This window comes from Perna viridis, chromosome 5, assembly GCF_037379345.1.
Source record: "Perna viridis isolate PV_CMFRI_1.1 ecotype Kerala chromosome 5, ASM3737934v1, whole genome shotgun sequence".
Classification (NCBI taxonomy): Eukaryota; Metazoa; Mollusca; class Bivalvia; order Mytilida; family Mytilidae; genus Perna; species Perna viridis.
The window spans coordinates 25,149,155-25,170,589 of record NC_142449.1 but is presented as its reverse complement, the minus strand read 5'-3'; the positions used below and the strand labels follow the sequence as shown (position 1 = coordinate 25,170,589).

At 31.0% G+C, this 21,435-nt stretch overlaps 1 protein-coding gene across 1 annotated transcript; it reads left to right on the top strand.

The window, feature by feature from the left end:
- Positions 1–1,363: 1,363 nt before the first annotated feature.
- On the top strand, positions 1,364–21,435 carry LOC148616811 (solute carrier family 23 member 2-like). The gene is made up of 12 exons (XM_088583897.1): positions 1,364–1,424; positions 2,701–2,947; positions 3,348–3,505; positions 4,854–4,957; positions 10,857–10,945; positions 11,780–11,961; positions 12,399–12,519; positions 14,589–14,733; positions 16,450–16,703; positions 17,142–17,415; positions 18,242–18,337; positions 19,792–21,435. Exons 2-12 carry the CDS (start codon positions 2,780–2,782, stop codon positions 19,968–19,970), a joined length of 1,770 nt encoding a protein of 589 aa, XP_088440023.1. The 5' UTR covers positions 1,364–1,424; positions 2,701–2,779; the 3' UTR covers positions 19,971–21,435.

Here is a 21,435-nt window from a genome sequence, read left to right as displayed (position 1 = left end):
CAAAGATTTAACAGATACGAAATCATTATAAGAAATTCAACTTTACATCAAATGATTTCCTTAATTTTGGGCTTAAAATTTAAGGCATTAAGGTTTATGTTTGAGTCATTAGAAATAAGTTTTGTTAAGGTTCTGCTAAAATCAATATCTAGGGCATTCCTTAATGAAGTGTTTTCATTCATAGTTTTAATGATACATTAAATTAAAAACTGAAACACTGCTAAATGCATCTTTATATGCATATAACACACAAGCACAAGTCAAACTTAGGGACACATGTTTTATAACTTCTATATTACATTAACAACAAAATGTAAACAGCATACTTTTGAATAAATCTACAGCTGGCAAAAACAAGATTTGAAGTCTGAAATTCAAATAGTTTTGTTCCTAAATGTATAATGCAGTGCAAGCTAGCATTAATTTTCTTGAAAAGAAAATGCAATTTCTTTAAATTTAGATGAATGGAGATATTTCATACCATGATACAGCTAAATACCAACACCAATAAACATAAAATATTAAAATTTTCGTTCAGATCTAGCAATTTGTGACAAATAATTTCTATTGGTATGAGTTATTCAGGGTTTATGTTACTTTTCTGTTGGAAAGGTTTGAAGGAGGACTTTGTGATCTTGTGATTTCTATAGGATTTATTTCAATTGGAGTTATTAACTCGCATGCATGCGAAATTTTTCATATGAAATTCATAGAGAAATCATAAGTTTTGATTTGAGTTATTCGTATGAGTTATTACATGTTTTTTTTTTTAATTTTGTTTGAGAATGAAACAAACACATATTATTTTAAGTAATCATTAACAAAGGTGTCATTAAAATGGTTCCGTATAAAGCCTGTATTAGGTCCTCGAACAGTCGTATTGCGCCTCTACCCAGTGCGTCGGCCTTTATATGAAAATAGCAGTTGAACAACACTATGATATTATATCAATTTTAAGCAGGTGTATTGTCCTAGATATTAACATGTTGTGAAAACCTTAACCATACAAGTTTTTTGGTTCGCTCTAGTCGCACTACCAGCTTTCCCCCTGCATTTCTCGAAAAAGGCGTACAACGGAAAGACAACGAAATATGTGTCAAACGCATTCAAATTATTAATTCTTAACTACTGTGATTACGTTAAGTTAAAATAGCCCTGTATATTTTCCTTATAAAGATAATAATCATTTAGTGGTCATGGAATATATTAAACAAGAATCGTGCTCAAACCACCTTGTTCCCAGTAGTTTAGTTTGATATCTAAAGTTTAAACAGACCCTATACACTTATATATAACTATACACATAATTAAATTACAAAGTCGTGACCAGAATAATATTTGGCTGTATCTATTCGAAAACAATCTTCAAGACCTTTCGTACATTTGGTTGATGTTGTTTTCAAATTGTAACTTTGCTTCAATGAGTAAGTATTATTCATAGTATTTAAACTCCCTCCCTTTCTCCCTTTTCGTCTTTATGTATATTTCTGATCAAATCACTATTATAGAGACATAACATCTTGGTTAAAAAACATTTTCTCAATCCCGATATAAATATCAACCTTAGTTTGTTGCGAAAGTGTAAATAAGACTCTTGTGACATAATTTCATCACAAATATTATGTTAAGTTATTTCCAATCATTATGATGAACATGATATTAAACGGCTGTTTACCGCACTTCAAATAACCACAGTAACCTACATCACATCACATCACATCAATTCTTTGTATTGCACATGGTAGCAACTCTTGGTAATGTATTTGGTTTCCTATTTCGATAGTTTTGATTTTGAGTAATTTTTGTTTTAAATTAATATTAAGATTTAGATCTTCCAACTTAATTGATTACAATGCTGCTGATGAGAGTTATTCCTTGAAACACGTATACAGCGTATCAAAATTTGCAATATATATCATTAGTATTTTTGTATGTAATAACCAATAGGTCGATGCCACTGCTGGTGGACCAAAGGTCCCCAGGGGTATTCACCGAATCAGTAGTCAGACTTGTTTGACCCCGAAATATAAATAATTGTAATTATCATATCTATCAAAATAAAACACCGAGGCTTCATTTCTTACATTGAAAATGGTAGAAGCTCTTGGGAATGACTTTGGCCTTTTTTACAACTAACATTACGATTTGGATCTTCGAAAATATTTGACAATAATGCAGCTGATGAAAGGTTACTCCTTGAAATAAATGTTAACATATCGAAATGTGCAATATATATAATTGGAACATTGTATTTTGTAGGCGAATATTAGAACAAAAATATTGTTGTTATCTGCAAATATTGCACAGTCAATTTATTGTTTGGGTGTACATCTAAGAGAAAAAAAGCATGAAGACAATGATAAATGAAGGGTAAAAACAAAATTACCGAACTGATAAAATCTAAGCAGTGGCCAAAAGGAAAAGTCTAAAAGGAAAGTCCGTATTACAAGTGGCAATATCACGACAAAAACCATAAATTTTGACTTTGCGATGAGATTATAAATGTTTATATTAAAAGAACTGTGTTCTATACTGTTTTCACCGAGATTAGGTAAACAGACATGTGTTGTCCATGTGCTGCCTTACACACTAGTCTTATTTTAATTAACCTCGTTCATTGACTTGGCTTTATGTATCAGTATTTCCGGTAAATTCAAACTTAAGCATATCCAACTAATTCGTAATCTTGTTATTCCTTAGTTTGATGTACTATTGCTGCTGGTGTTTACTTGAATCGACAACATTTTAAATAAAAACAAAAAAAGAATTACATTTGAGGATGGACGACGCACAAGCGGAACGTACAGATGATCAGGATGAATTTCTTGTTTACCACGGGAAAGAACTTTCGGATAATGTAAAAATTGAAGACGATCGGGATCAAAGATTGTTATTCAAAGCTGCTGATCACCCACCCATTTATCTTACATTGTTCTGTGGCTTCCAGGTAGTTTGTATTTCTGATTTGTGATACATCTATGAATAAGAAAATGTGCCAAAACAAAACATTTAGACTTGGTTAATATGATTTGCAAACAAGTACAAATTAGTACACAAACTAAAGCAAAAAATATTTTGATACCAATATTTGTAAATTGTTACCAACACTTTTTTACTCTATCTTGTCTTGAATTTTATTTCGTCGTAGTTGAATTTGGCATAAATTTGTTCTCAGTTTTTGCTTTGTTAACATTTAATCTTAGTCGTCTTTTTCTCCTAATAAAAAATGTTGTTTCCTGAAATAGTAATGCATACTTTACTATATACCTTTACTATACTGTATGAAAACAAAGTCAAATATGTATGCAGGAAGGAATATGGATACGTTTCTCTCTATTTTATTTCAGCATGTTTTGGTTTCTTTATCTGGAATCATCGCTATATCTTTATTGGTCGTTGATGTTACATGTGCTACATTAGACGAAGATATCAAAACAACCTTACTGAGCTCATCCTTATTCATGTGTGGAATATGTACCATCTTGATGTCGTTCATCGGATCTCGGTAATTAAAGCAAGCAAAATTAGAAAAAAGGAAACGTACGATCACATGAGAAAACAAATTATGAAAAAAAGGTAAAAAAAAATCGTACATACAACTTGACGAACAATTCAGCATATATTTTAATTATTATTTATTGCAAGTTTGGCGCCTGACTTGAATTAGCAAAATCGCATCCTCTTTCTCAGTTAGCAAATTCACAACGTCGTTTGAAATTCATAAATAAAGTCAGTTTAACTTTGTTGGTTTTCTCGAATATTATGAAATTTAATTTATGTGAACCATTAAAAGATCGATCAGAAGCCCGACAGTGGCATTCATTCACGTGTATTTCATCTAAAAAATAATCAAAGAACACAATAACTCTTCAGCAAAGATAACATTTTAGATAATCTCCGGTAGTAAAGACAATTTCTTTATCCAATCTGGCAAATAGATGAAGTATAAATATGATATTTATGAGTATCATGGCTAGACCACGAAGAAGGTCATTGAAGCTCATATTATAGTATTGGCTACTTGGGCAAATTGAAAGAAATTCATACTACAACATGTAATATAGTTAACGACTTGGAACAATGGCTAGTTCATAAACAAGTATCAATTAAAAAATGTACAATGCCACAACATTGTAATCAAAAATTAATTAAAAAAAAAACGCATTTTGGAGTTCTCATATTATAAAACAATAGAATCAAATATAATATACAAAGATAAAACCTCAATGTACATTGTTGATGCAACAAACTGAATTTATAAGAAAAATTGAAACTTTATGGTTTATTACAGTAGCTATTTCATAAGCAGTCAAATTCGATAAAAAATGTAATTGAACCGGGCTTGACGTGACATTAACGTGAATTTCAGATGACAATAACGTGATTTTACACGAGCTTAAAGTTCATGTGAACTGCACGTGAAATGAAACCTTGATTCACCTGAACTTTAAGTGAGCTCGGTCAGCAATTTTATTTGCTCTATGCAATTGAAATAACCGTGAACATCATGTGAAATATAATATAAGTGATGTAAAAATAACATGGGATCATGTCTTTTACAGCATCGTAGATCTCAATTTATGTTCCCTTCAAAAATAGGCCTCAATGTCACGAAAAAAAAGCAACTTGTAAAAGTAAAGTTTATCCTAAGTATTGATGTCATCATAGAAAATGGCATTGTGATATAATAACTTAAGACACATTTTACGACTTCTTGTGAAAACCACCACTGGATACCACAGTGAATGCTGAACAGTCTTCAAAATCCATGAATATTGACTGAAAGTATTGGATATGAAGTTTTATTGTTTCTAACTTTTAGCTGATAAAGTTATTATTTTCTATTTCATAAGGTTGTCTGTAATTCAGGGCGCAGCAGGCGACTTTCTCATTCCTTTATTGGCTATGCAGGTTTTAGATCCAGATAAATGCAACTTAAAAGAAAATGTGAACTACGGTAAAACAATTAAATGTGGTATATCACTGAAAAGAAAAGTATTATTGCATATAATGTATATGTAAAATATACACTATATCAAGTCGATATCGAGTTGAACTGTGTGTTAAGAACTAAAGTATTTTAGATATAAGAAAAATAAACCTAGCGGAAATATAATGGATATATACCATCTTATTGAAGAACATTTTCCTACTATACGAACATCTATGTAATTTCAAAGCAGATTTATACTTACATCTCTAAAGCTATTCTTACCGTTGTAATGTTTGGTATTCCAAAGAAAAATGTGCTTAATACAGAATTATATGGAAATCTGTAGGACTCACAAACATGTCCATCAGCAAAACCATGTCCGACTTAAAAAAAAAACTGTACAATGATACGACACATAATAATAAACTTGTATTATTATTATATATAGGAACACATTTTACAACTGGAAAATGATGATTGTGTACAATGCATTGTTTTGTTTTTTTTTGTTTTTGTTTTTGTTTTTGTTTTTGATTTTGTTTTTGTTTTTATTTGTTTTTGTTTTTGTTTTTTGTATTTGTTTTCTTTTTCTTTTTCTATTTTGACAAATATCAGGGGCATATTGCAATGAATTATTGTCTTTTTTTAGCTCAAACAAGTTCATATAACAATCAAAACAGGTTTGTTTGATATTTATATTTGGACATGTTATTGCGATCGAATTTGACACATTTGTGAGATTTGGATGTAAGAAGTTTTGTAATTTCAAATATTTGAATTGACATTGCAATATGATCGGATCCGTTTGTAAAATTGGACACGTTTGTGGCACAGTACATGCACATGAGACTTACATATGTAAGACTAACTTGTTTGATGTGTTTTCTTATAATATGTTTCACAATTTATCATACGAGTTATAATAATGGTATTCCTGTTGTAATATTTTACTGATCTGTTTCTTTACAGATTTAAACAATTCAACAATTACTACAAATCTCATTATGAATGGCACAGCTGAAAGCCAGGCGGAATTTGTTTTAAACAATATACATGATGTAAGCAAAGTTAAAGTTAAAACATGAAGTAGACACGCATCTTTAACATACAAGTTGTGGGTCTATGTAAGATACATATAATTTCATCAACATTATACACGATGATGTTTAAGTATATGTATAAAACAACGGAAATTATGTATGGATAACTTAAACACTGGAGAAGACATACTCTTTTGAATATGAAACCTGGTTCAACCCACTATTGTCGTCGAAAATGGCTACACCAAGTCAAGACTTTTGCGTTTGTTCCTTACTTTCCGGTTTTTGCTTTGATATTGCCATGTGATTCCTTTTGACTGATGACTAAATTGATCAATATGGTCATTTTGTTATTACACTGTATACAAAAGTTCAAAAATAAAACATTAACATGTAATAGTTTCGACTTATATTGGATGCATTTTTGCTGTGGCACACCATTGTATATCGTAATAGAAAAAGTTTATTTACGTAATATGCTGTTGACGAAATTAGGGTTCGAAATAAATGATATATAAAATGAGTGTTGGTCAATGTAGGCATTTTATGTAGCAAACAAAACGACAAAAAATTGAAATGATTATAAAATGTAATCAGACACATTTTTTTATTTATATTTTAAGCTACCTGTTTTATGTATGATGTACGTAACTGCGTTTGGAGTGAAAAGAATCATACTTGCATGAGTAATAATGATTCCATGAAGAACATTTAACATTTCTTCGTAATAACATTTTTAAGTATTTTTATCTGCCAGCAAGCACATTTGACGTTTTGAAATTTTAAAATATCTTAAGTATATCATACTTGAAAACAGTGTGAAATTCGATATGCAAGTTACTTTTTTTTAGTTACAAGGCAGTTTAATCGCTGCAGGAACCTGTCAATTTTTGATAGGAGCAACTGGCATAGTAAGTCTCCTTTTACGGTTTATTGGGCCAATAACAATAGTTCCAACGCTGTTTCTTAGTAGTTTATTTGCTGCAAGAGCGGCGGTGAAGTTTTCCAAGGTTCACTGGGGAGTAGCCATAATGTAAGTTTATTTAAACTTATTTTACTGATAATTTTCGCGATATCATGTTGCAAAAAGAGACATTTTTTTCGTTTGTATGCTAACAATTGAAAGGTGTATAATTTACAAAATGCTTTTTTATCTCAATATTGATCTGTTGCTAAAAAGCGACAGTTATTATAGCAATCATAAAAAAATCACAATTTGTACTTGTAATATTTGAAGATTGGTTTTATTTGAATTCGCTACGGTGGACATTTTGTGATATAACATAGCTTAATCGCAAAAAAATGCAATTATTTGTTTCAGAAATAACTTAATTTATTGCATATATAAATGATACCGATATTGTATGATTTTGACCAAATATGGTTTTGTTAAAGATCACCCCATTAAAGTAGTAGAATATGAAAATACTTATGTCCACAATGACAAAATTGACAAATTATATACTTTAGGGTAGTTGTCATAGCATTGGCTCTCGCACTCTACTTGAGTCATAGGAAAACACCAATACCCTTCTGGACAAAGAAAAAAGGCTTTCATATTATATGGTTTCCACTCCATCAAGTATATTCTGTAAGTCCGAAAAAGTGAATATATTGTGAATGTTGACAGTAATTATTGAGTTGCAGATAACTTGTTATTTTCAACTTTCTCTTAAAAAGATGAAACAAACAAGTTTCATTTTAATAATAGTAGATCAAATTAAAATTAAACCAATCAAATCAATTTGCAAAGTATGCTTAAATAGCAGCATTAATTATCATACTATTATACTGGGACATAAACAAATAGGATGTTTATATGTGTAATCATTAGAAAGAAATCAATGTAAAATGTTATACGACTTAGACTTCATCAAATATATGAACAAAAAGACTTTACATCTACCAAAGTACCTACGTGCTGCATTTAGAACAATACATTTGTAGTCAATTATTTCTATGCAAATACGTGATGAATTTATAAAAAAAAACTAATATCTTTTCTATATATAGCTTCTACTTATTAGAATGACTGTTTCTGAGCCTTTTATTATTATTTTGGTTTTTTTTTATAATTGTTATTTCTTGTCATCGTCAGTGAGTCCTAAGGCTGAATTTTGGTCTGTCTTTTGCCAACGTTTGTGCTTCATCTCATGGAAAACCACCGTCTTTCAGTTCAAATACTATCCTTCGTCCTTCATTCTGATAATCTTGTATATTATATTCTTCTCTAGGCTATCATGTACGATTTTATTTCGCTAAAAAATAAATTTGTAAATTACCATCAACGAAACGATAACTTTAACATACAATTCGTTGTGGGTAAATCCTTGTCCTTTATTACATTATATTACAATCGTTGTGGGTAAATCCTTGTCCTTTATTACATTATGTTACAACTCGTTGTGGGTAAATCCTTGTCCTTTATTACATTATGTTACAACTCGTTGTGGGTAAATCCTTGTCCTTTATTACATTATGTTACAAGTTTGTTTGTATTTTATGTGTAATACGTCTTAATCTGATGACCAATAGCGTTGCTAATATGTTCAGTTAACTATGTGTAATACGTCTTAATCTGATGACCAATAGCGTTGCTAATATGTAATATGTTCAGTTAACTATGTTTATGTATGAAGCTATTTTCTAGTTGGCTGTAGTAATGTAGTTAGCAAATTCACAACGTCGTTTGAAATTCATAAATAAAGTCAGTTTAACTTTGTTGGTTTTCTCGAATATTATGAAATTTAATTTATGTGAACCATTAAAAGATCGATCAGAAGCCCGACAGTGGCATTCATTCACGTGTATTTCATCTAAAAAATAATCAAAGAACACAATAACTCTTCAGCAAAGATAACATTTTAGATAATCTCCGGTAGTAAAGACAATTTCTTTATCCAATCTGGCAAATAGATGAAGTATAAATATGATATTTATGAGTATCATGGCTAGACCACGAAGAAGGTCATTGAAGCTCATATTATAGTATTGGCTACTTGGGCAAATTGAAAGAAATTCATACTACAACATGTAATATAGTTAACGACTTGGAACAATGGCTAGTTCATAAACAAGTATCAATTAAAAAATGTACAATGCCACAACATTGTAATCAAAAATTAATTAAAAAAAAAACGCATTTTGGAGTTCTCATATTATAAAACAATAGAATCAAATATAATATACAAAGATAAAACCTCAATGTACATTGTTGATGCAACAAACTGAATTTATAAGAAAAATTGAAACTTTATGGTTTATTACAGTAGCTATTTCATAAGCAGTCAAATTCGATAAAAAATGTAATTGAACCGGGCTTGACGTGACATTAACGTGAATTTCAGATGACAATAACGTGATTTTACACGAGCTTAAAGTTCATGTGAACTGCACGTGAAATGAAACCTTGATTCACCTGAACTTTAAGTGAGCTCGGTCAGCAATTTTATTTGCTCTATGCAATTGAAATAACCGTGAACATCATGTGAAATATAATATAAGTGATGTAAAAATAACATGGGATCATGTCTTTTACAGCATCGTAGATCTCAATTTATGTTCCCTTCAAAAATAGGCCTCAATGTCACGAAAAAAAAGCAACTTGTAAAAGTAAAGTTTATCCTAAGTATTGATGTCATCATAGAAAATGGCATTGTGATATAATAACTTAAGACACATTTTACGACTTCTTGTGAAAACCACCACTGGATACCACAGTGAATGCTGAACAGTCTTCAAAATCCATGAATATTGACTGAAAGTATTGGATATGAAGTTTTATTGTTTCTAACTTTTAGCTGATAAAGTTATTATTTTCTATTTCATAAGGTTGTCTGTAATTCAGGGCGCAGCAGGCGACTTTCTCATTCCTTTATTGGCTATGCAGGTTTTAGATCCAGATAAATGCAACTTAAAAGAAAATGTGAACTACGGTAAAACAATTAAATGTGGTATATCACTGAAAAGAAAAGTATTATTGCATATAATGTATATGTAAAATATACACTATATCAAGTCGATATCGAGTTGAACTGTGTGTTAAGAACTAAAGTATTTTAGATATAAGAAAAATAAACCTAGCGGAAATATAATGGATATATACCATCTTATTGAAGAACATTTTCCTACTATACGAACATCTATGTAATTTCAAAGCAGATTTATACTTACATCTCTAAAGCTATTCTTACCGTTGTAATGTTTGGTATTCCAAAGAAAAATGTGCTTAATACAGAATTATATGGAAATCTGTAGGACTCACAAACATGTCCATCAGCAAAACCATGTCCGACTTAAAAAAAAAACTGTACAATGATACGACACATAATAATAAACTTGTATTATTATTATATATAGGAACACATTTTACAACTGGAAAATGATGATTGTGTACAATGCATTGTTTTGTTTTTTTTTTTGTTTTTGTTTTTGTTTTTGATTTTGTTTTTGTTTTTATTTGTTTTTGTTTTTGTTTTTTGTTTTTTGTATTTGTTTTCTTTTTCTTTTTCTATTTTGACAAATATCAGGGGCATATTGCAATGAATTATTGTCTTTTTTTAGCTCAAACAAGTTCATATAACAATCAAAACAGGTTTGTTTGATATTTATATTTGGACATGTTATTGCGATCGAATTTGACACATTTGTGAGATTTGGATGTAAGAAGTTTTGTAATTTCAAATATTTGAATTGACATTGCAATATGATCGGATCCGTTTGTAAAATTGGACACGTTTGTGGCACAGTACATGCACATGAGACTTACATATGTAAGACTAACTTGTTTGATGTGTTTTCTTATAATATGTTTCACAATTTATCATACGAGTTATAATAATGGTATTCCTGTTGTAATATTTTACTGATCTGTTTCTTTACAGATTTAAACAATTCAACAATTACTACAAATCTCATTATGAATGGCACAGCTGAAAGCCAGGCGGAATTTGTTTTAAACAATATACGTGATGTAAGCAAAGTTAAAGTTAAAACATGAAGTAGACACGCATCTTTAACATACAAGTTGTGGGTCTATGTAAGATACATATAATTTCATCAACATTATACACGATGATGTTTAAGTATATGTATAAAACAACGGAAATTATGTATGGATAACTTAAACACTGGAGAAGACATACTCTTTTGAATATGAAACCTGGTTCAACCCACTATTGTCGTCGAAAATGGCTACACCAAGTCAAGACTTTTGCGTTTGTTCCTTACTTTCCGGTTTTTGCTTTGATATTGCCATGTGATTCCTTTTGACTGATGACTAAATTGATCAATATGGTCATTTTGTTATTACACTGTATACAAAAGTTCAAAAATAAAACATTAACATGTAATAGTTTCGACTTATATTGGATGCATTTTTGCTGTGGCACACCATTGTATATCGTAATAGAAAAAGTTTATTTACGTAATATGCTGTTGACGAAATTAGGGTTCGAAATAAATGATATATAAAATGAGTGTTGGTCAATGTAGGCATTTTATGTAGCAAACAAAACGACAAAAAATTGAAATGATTATAAAATGTAATCAGACACATTTTTTTATTTATATTTTAAGCTACCTGTTTTATGTATGATGTACGTAACTGCGTTTGGAGTGAAAAGAATCATACTTGCATGAGTAATAATGATTCCATGAAGAACATTTAACATTTCTTCGTAATAACATTTTTAAGTATTTTTATCTGCCAGCAAGCACATTTGACGTTTTGAAATTTTAAAATATCTTAAGTATATCATACTTGAAAACAGTGTGAAATTCGATATGCAAGTTACTTTTTTTTTAGTTACAAGGCAGTTTGATCGCTGCAGGAACCTGTCAATTTTTGATAGGAGCAACTGGCATAGTAAGTCTCCTTTTACGGTTTATTGGGCCAATAACAATAGTTCCAACGCTGTTTCTTAGTAGTTTATTTGCTGCAAGAGCGGCGGTGAAGTTTTCCAAGGTTCACTGGGGAGTAGCCATAATGTAAGTTTATTTAAACTTATTTTACTGATAATTTTCGCGATATCATGTTGCAAAAAGAGACATTTTTTTCGTTTGTATGCTAACAATTGAAAGGTGTATAATTTACAAAATGCTTTTTTATCTCAATATTGATCTGTTGCTAAAAAGCGACAGTTATTATAGCAATCATAAAAAAATCACAATTTGTACTTGTAATATTTGAAGATTGGTTTTATTTGAATTCGCTACGGTGGACATTTTGTGATATAACATAGCTTAATCGCAAAAAAATGCAATTATTTGTTTCAGAAATAACTTAATTTATTGCATATATAAATGATACCGATATTGTATGATTTTGACCAAATATGGTTTTGTTAAAGATCACCCCATTAAAGTAGTAGAATATGAAAATACTTATGTCCACAATGACAAAATTGACAAATTATATACTTTAGGGTAGTTGTCATAGCATTGGCTCTCGCACTCTACTTGAGTCATAGGAAAACACCAATACCCTTCTGGACAAAGAAAAAAGGCTTTCATATTATATGGTTTCCACTCCATCAAGTATATTCTGTAAGTCCGAAAAAGTGAATATATTGTGAATGTTGACAGTAATTATTGAGTTGCAGATAACTTGTTATTTTCAACTTTCTCTTAAAAAGATGAAACAAACAAGTTTCATTTTAATAATAGTAGATCAAATTAAAATTAAACCAATCAAATCAATTTGCAAAGTATGCTTAAATAGCAGCATTAATTATCATACTATTATACTGGGACATAAACAAATAGGATGTTTATATGTGTAATCATTAGAAAGAAATCAATGTAAAATGTTATACGACTTAGACTTCATCAAATATATGAACAAAAAGACTTTACATCTACCAAAGTACCTACGTGCTGCATTTAGAACAATACATTTGTAGTCAATTATTTCTATGCAAATACGTGATGAATTTATAAAAAAAACTAATATCTTTTCTATATATAGCTTCTACTTATTAGAATGACTGTTTCTGAGCCTTTTATTATTATTTTGGTTTTTTTTTATAATTGTTATTTCTTGTCATCGTCAGTGAGTCCTAAGGCTGAATTTTGGTCTGTCTTTTGCCAACGTTTGTGCTTCATCTCATGGAAAACCACCGTCTTTCAGTTCAAATACTATCCTTCGTCCTTCATTCTGATAATCTTGTATATTATATTCTTCTCTAGGCTATCATGTACGATTTTATTTCGCTAAAAAATAAATTTGTAAATTACCATCAACGAAACGATAACTTTAACATACAATTCGTTGTGGGTAAATCCTTGTCCTTTATTACATTATATTACAATCGTTGTGGGTAAATCCTTGTCCTTTATTACATTATGTTACAACTCGTTGTGGGTAAATCCTTGTCCTTTATTACATTATGTTACAACTCGTTGTGGGTAAATCCTTGTCCTTTATTACATTATGTTACAAGTTTGTTTGTATTTTATGTGTAATACGTCTTAATCTGATGACCAATAGCGTTGCTAATATGTTCAGTTAACTATGTGTAATACGTCTTAATCTGATGACCAATAGCGTTGCTAATATGTAATATGTTCAGTTAACTATGTTTATGTATGAAGCTATTTTCTAGTTGGCTGTAGTAATGTAGTAATATGTTGACTGTTTTACAATATACACATAAGCAAACTGTACCTAAAGCCAATCTATATCAAAAACAAACTTGACAACGTTACATTTATGCTCATTTTTTGTTTACGGAAATCTTGACTCTTTCACCATTTGCTTACACAGTAACCACTTAAGTGAAATCTCTTTCGGCTTACTGTTATATTTAAAACAACAGGTTTAGCAGTCTCATCCCGAACAAAGTTGTTATTTCACAAATAGATTTTGCAATTTTATTGAAATATTAAATCATCTCTCGAATAGCCACTTACATTTATTAGCAACTAACTTATTTCTGAATTACTGTGTGGTTCAGCTGACGAGCAACGACCTAAGTGACCAACTTGCTTCTATCATTTCAATAATTTGCACTGGTACAGGACCGCACATTGCATGAAAGATGTAGGAACTTTATTTTATTATAGACATAGAAAATTCAACCTTCATTATCTAGATGAGATAAGTTGAATGAGCGAGTTATGCAAAGGAGTAATCAAGGGAACCAAAGTTAAAGCGGTAATCAAAAGAATGTAGTCCAGGGACAAAGACCAGACATGGAAAACAGACATACACAACAAAGAACATAAAGTAACTAAAATCATACATACAAAGTAATAAGAGCAAATAAGCAAATCGGACTCCACTAAAAACTGGCAGCATGGACCAGGTGCACCGGTAGAGTAAGCGTCTTCTGCTTTTCTAGAAACACCCGCCGCAAAAGTACGCCTTCTATAAAATAATTGGTATCAATTAATAATTATCAAATCCAACTCTTCCAGAAAACGTATGCTGCAAATAAAATAAATCGTCTTTTCAATTTTATGAATGGTTATTCGGTATTGCTATTCATTTTCTAGTGATGATATCATGTATATTATTAATGGACAACCTATAAGTTTTTATTCTGACAATAAAAGATCCGATAGAAAAAAAATTAAATAACTTTAGAAATATTTTTTTATTAATTTTATTTTAGATCTTAATTGCAATACTTGTCGGCTGGTTTGTGTCGTGGATAATGACGACAGCAGGGGTCTTTGCATCCGACGATATGTATGCAAGAACTGACTTGAGGTTAAATACCATCAGCGAGGCAGCATGGTTCAAATTTCCGTATCCGGGTAAGCTGTAATTTAATTAACCAAAGTTGGAAAGGACCATTAACGCTGCAAGCATAAAATCACATCAAAATCATAAAGCGCCAAAAGAGATCGTTGTACAAAGCAGGTGTAGGGGGAACATGACTATTTGTGCACTCCGAATAAAGGAAAAAAGCCAAACCTTTTAATCAAATTTGGTGTGCTTTAAATGTGATGAAAGTAGATACAAGTGGGGGGAGATAATAGTATATCGTTTAAAATGCACAATAATTACTTAGGGTTTAGCTTTCATCAACCATGTGTAGATGTAATATTCGTCAATTTGTTTCGTTTGTCTTTAAAACCCGGATTTGTCTTCATAAAAGTAACTCCACGGGTGATGCTTGAATTCTTTCTAATGGTCTGAGCTTCCAGTTTTTATAGAATGACTCATGATGTATATCTGTTTTCCTGGTCTTGTTCTTCAGATTCCCTAAAAGTGTAATTTTAGACAAGTGTGTTTTAAGGAGTAATCAAGGGAACCAAGTTTCTAGCGGAAATCAAAAGAATGTAATCCAGGGACAAAGACCAGACATAGAAAACAGACAAAATCAACAAAGAAAATAAAGCAACTTAAATAATACAGACAAAGTAACAAAAGTAAATGAGCAACTCGGACTCCACTAAAACTGGGAGCATCGACCAGGTGCACCGATGGGGTAAGCGACCCCTGCTTTTCTAGAAACGGAATGAATTTCTTTGTTAAATTTTGTGCTATTCATACAAAAACTTGAACTTACTCTCATCGTATTTGTTTGCCTAAGAAGATGAGTTTTTGAAACATTTAAAATCGATTTCGTACTTTTTAAACATATGTAACAAAATGAAGCAAGTACAAAATCATAATTAAAAAAGTTGTATCAGTAATTCAAATTAATTATGGTCAAAGCGAACTAAGAAATGTGAAAAGCAAACGAAATATCATTTATAGATATATACATATTTGAATACCTGCATGTGCTGGTAATCTTGTTGCGAAGGGGGAAGAATTTAAGTTCAATTGAATGCTTTTGCATATCCCTTCACTTTTCGATTAGTAAATGTAAATTCTTAAAACCTAAATGGAAGTTACAATTTGTCGCAAATTTCATTTTCTCAAACTTTCTAAAGTATTTAAGAGAGAGACAAATCCTTAAGGAAGTCAAAATGCAGTAGAGGGTAACCGTTCTAAATAACAGAGTTTAAAAGTACAAACGTACAAAAATGTTAATTGCATCAATTATTTGCATTTCGGAAAAAAAATTAATATAATTGAAATGTCGACAAATTATTTGGAATTATACATCTTCCAAAATATATTTCAACGATTCTTGTTTGTGTGTAAATAAAAATGTCTACTCATAGAATATAAACATATATGTCATAGGGTCGTTATTAATGAAGACCCAATGTAACCGAAGGAATCGTCTACATAAGTTGCAGATTTGTAGAATATATAATTGAATCCTTAGAAGCAGGCAATTGATAGGCAAAACATACCATAACGTCAGCAGTGGACTGACTAAAATACGTCGACATGGACAAACATTGCAGGAATCATGAAGTATCAAATGATAATAAAAATTCGTGGAAAACACACACAAATGGGCATTTTAAACAACATTATGCAATTATCAGTTTTGTATTGTTATTATTATCATTATATTATAATATATTATATAATATATAATATATTATTGTAATTATTACTTTTTCCAGGTCAGTTTGGAACTATTACCTTCAGTGTCAGTGTATTTACTGGATTTATTATCGGAACCATGACGTCCATTTTAGATTCCATCGGCGATTATTACGCATGCGCTAAAATGTGCAATCTTCCGCCTCCACCTAAACACTCGGTTAACCGAGGAATAGCAGTGGAAGGATTCTGCAGTCTTTTCGCTGGGTTTTTAGGCTGTGGCCACGCTACAACTACTTATGGGGGAAACATAGGTGCAATCGGTGTGACAAGGGTAATCAATTAGATACCAAGCCATTTGCATATAATTGCTTAGTTCATTCTAAAATATATCAAGCCGCAATTGAAATGGAGTTTTAGTTAAAATCATGAACTTTTACTTATATTTTTAACATTTACTTATATTTTTTTATTTGACATTACCAAATTATCATGTATTGCATATCAAACAATAATATATGAAAGAGTAATCAAGGGAACCAAGGTTATAGCGGTAATAATTTAGTAATTGATACACACTAATAATTTAAAAATACCAATCATATATGTTTTTATTGATTAAGGCTATTTATTAAATTCCAAACGATAGCATTATTCATTGCCGTTACATTTACGAGTGTTTTAGAAATGATTAAAGAGATTATGATAAAAGGAGCATGGATATGGTGAATAAACTATTAAAATATATACGTGGACCTTTTATTTTTTCCAGGTTGCTAGCAGAGATGTTTTTGTTGCAAGTGGAATTTTATATGTAATCTTAGGGTTGGTTGGGAAAATATCTGCAGTGTTTTTGACCATACCATATCCAGTTTTAGGTGGAGCTATTATCGTCATGTTTGGCATGTTTAATGGCGTCGTTCTGTCTAATCTACAAGTAGTTTCATTGAGCTCTACTCGTAATATGGCTATAATAGGGACGTCAATATTATTTGGGATGATGGTTCCTTATTATATAGAAAGTACTCCGGGTGCAATTAATACAGGTAAGATTTTTTTTATCATTTCCATTTATATCTATTCATTAATACGTATTCATCACGTCTGAAACTGATAACCGCAAAGTATTAGTTCTATCTAGCGGTTGTTACAGAATCAAATGTATTTTGACTCCATGGCTACTAGGTAAGGAAATGCACAATTTCTACCGTGGCATATAACATGATGTTTTTGTCTTCGTTTTATTTAAAGGAAAACCGATTTACTACAGTAATTACTTCATGCCTTAAAGAAATATTAATAACAAATATTGTGTAATTGTTCAAGTCCAGTAACAATCGGAACACCTTGGCCTTTCTAGTTACACAAAAGAAAAACCTCGGAGCACTAGGCGGGTGGATCTGTCCGGAATTTGACCGATCTGATTCTAAAATTATAGTTAAACTGTTTAAATTTTCTACCAATATTTTTTTTCTTAGCTCCTCGCTTTGCGCAAAAATTCTTGGATGAGTTATTGTTCTTTATTTCTAGTAATAATTAAATTTGTTGCGGCCACTCAGTGGATAGAAATACTTTGATTCGAGTATGAGTACAATTCCGGCAATTTTTTTCAATAAGAAATTCTCCTTTCTGCATCCGAGGTTATTATTTCGTGTAGTGGAAATTGCCGAGTAGTTCCGATTGGTCCACTAAATGTTTACCATTTTTATTACCTTTAAAATTAAAGGTATACATTTGCTTTGCACCAGGTTAAAAGCGATACATTGTACACGTACAACCTTCTTGTGCTGAGTGCATATTCAAGGAAAAAAATTATATGAAAGACCACATTTGTCACTATTTCCTAAAAAAAACTTTTCATTTTGTACGTAGGTTCGGAATCAAGGGATGGTGTAATAGAAATGCTGCTTGTGAATCCTAATTTATGTGGTGGTATAGTGGCTTGCTTTCTAGATAACACTATACGAGGTAAAATTGTTAGACAACATATATGTCTAGTGTGATGGACGCGTTTTTTACAAACGATCGGCATTCCAATGTGAACGAATTATGTTTCTGTACTTGCTGACCTATTCCTTCACTCTTATGAGGCTGACTTTATAGCTGATCTGATCCGAAAGAAAGAACATCGTTTAACTAGATCCTGTAATCTCAGTTTCCGCTATATAAAAGACGTATTATCGTTAAACAATATTAGTTTCGGGGATTTGATACATCGCATCTACTCCAAAGAACTTGAGATGAAGGATACTACAGATATAGTGAAGTCAGCCGCATATCTTGAGATTGATGGTTAAGGAAAACTATTAACTAAACAGGATGACTTTTCATTCAGAATTGTCAACTATCCTTTCATCTGCGGAAACATCCCTTCAGCACCTGCAAATGAAATTTTCATATCAAAATTTATACGTTTTGCTAGAGCTTGCCGTTACTACAGTAGCCTTCTTACAATTAGGCTTCTGGAACAGGGTCATGTTACTACGAGATTGAAGTCATCAATACAGAAGTTTGATGGTCGTCATCATGAACTCGTGAATCGTTACAGTATATCCATCTGCACCATGAAAACTGATTTGATCATTGTGTCATAGTTGTCCTTTCCACTTTCGTCTTCCCCGGTCTCGACTTTCAATGAGCAACTCATTGATTGATTGATTGATTGATTGATTGATCGATCGTATTAAAGAGTTTCGAATCAATAAAACAAAAAAAACTTGGTATAAAAAAACGTTTATAGGATATCACACAGTAATGAAAATTCGAATCAAAATTAAAATGTGTAAATTCCTTCCTTCAGTATTACTCAACGAATAATCACTTTCGTCAGTCATTGCAGAAGATAAAGCGTTTCTCTTTGTTTTAAACTGAAAAATGATTGCCTTAAAGTTAACAATTAAGTTGCCCCCCTTACATCAGAAGCTCTGTCATTAAGAAATGATTCTGTTGTGGGCATGTTAATAGACTCAGTGTCTGGATATGTGTATTATATTTTATAAGAACATCACCTTAAGCATGATAAAGAGTAGGCAGACATTTACATATTAGGTACACGAATGTTTGTAATTGTATCGGTGAATAAGACTCGCATTTAAACCCCAACTACACTTTGTTATAATTCCTTTTGTTTGCGTGTTTTATACAACAAACCTTTTATGATTCTAACAAGTACATATGTCAATTTCTGGCATTGTATAAAAGATGGAAAATGAATAGAAGCAGAAACTTGTAGATAATCATTAATCGTCTTATCAATATTTTTAATGGGATTACTTTTATTTAAACTATTATTATATCATGTAAATATGTTTATTTTTTTAAACTTAAATTTACCTTACATATAATGAATATTTTTGAATGTAAAGCGTTATTTCCATAACATCTATATTGCTAATTTTACAGTCTTCTTATTTTATTAATAGGCACGCTTGAAGAAAGAGGCATTGCTGCTTGGCAAAAACTTGTTGATGACAAATCTAGTAAAGATTATAATTACGACTACGATCGAAGTTTTTACGAAATTCCGCTGCCAGAAAATTGGAAACGATCAAAATTTATTCAGCGCCTTCCATTGTTTCCAGATTATAAGGATTATAAATGAATAATTTCATGTTGGTGTACACAGCCCTTCTATAGATGTTCATAATTGTCATTTTGTTATTGCTGTTTTATTTCATTCAACACCATTTTTTTTCTAACCGCATCAAGGGATTTAAATAATAAAATATAGATATTAAAAATAACGCAAAAACACACAATGACAACAACAAATAACAAAAATAACACGTACAAAGAAACAGAGTAAATGAGCAAACTGGGAGAATGGACTAGTTGCACTTGTAGGGGAGCTTTTTTCTGCTGTTTCTAGAAAAATCCGCCGAGTAGTCATACAATTTTTCGTCTGAGGAAAGTAAATCTATGACTCGGTGGACAAATCGGTTCTCATAATATAGTTGGATACACCATAACGAGTGCATGATGACGACAATATAAACTATTGTACTGATGATTTTAATCGTATAAGTCTAATTATAAGGAGAATAGCACGGTACAAACATTTCGCGAATTTCCGGCGAGCTCTAGTATAACGTACGAGTTGTGATATAAAAGCTTCACACACAGGTGCTTAGGGTTGTTGCCACAAGGAACAAGGAACATCTTTTCTGTCATCTTGCAATGTCATAAACACATGCATTTATTCTGCAAGATGATAATGTTTAAAATATTGAAAAATTGTATATTTAAATTATTTCAAATGATTGTTTACATAAAGTTAAAACGGTAAAATTAAAACATTTTTTAAAGTCTTTTCAAGAGGGGATTATGACATTGTTCCCTTGATTACTCTTTGATAAGACTCAATTGTCTCAATATCAAGTTCGGTGACCTATGTTTTTTACATTAAAATTCTAAAGTATGTTCATTCCATGTCATTTTTGAGAAACACTAAGAAATTTTATCAACAAAAAATATTAGATATGAACTACCTTAAACAGAATTGCTGATTTTTCAATGCAATAGATACACTATTTAAGAGTGTTGTAGTTACTTTATTGAAACATTTATTTTATGTCATGGTTGAGCCAAGATACCGTTTAATCAGTGCTGCTTTCCTTGTCTAGTCTATATCCTGGGAATATATTCAGGTGCACCTGGTCCATGCTCCCAGTTCTTAGTGGAGTCCGAGTTGCTCATTTACTTTTGTTACTTTGTATGTATGATTTTAGTTACTTTATGTTCTTTGTTGTGTATGTCTGTTTTCCATGTCTTGTCTTTGTCCCTGGATTACATTCTTTTGATTACCGCTATAACCTTGGTTCCCTTGATTACTCTTTGATTACCGTTCCAATCGCTAACCAGATCTTCTACTACACAACTTGGTCAATCTGGTGATTTTCAATTATTATCAGCACGTATTCCTTACTTGCCTCTCTCCGTACACAATGTTTTGAAAATCAATGCAATGCCCGGCTAACTTATTCGATAAATCATTTTTCTCAAGTTAAACGCCTTTTGCCAAATGTATCACCTTCAATGAAATCAACATTCCAAGTTCGTCCGTTCAA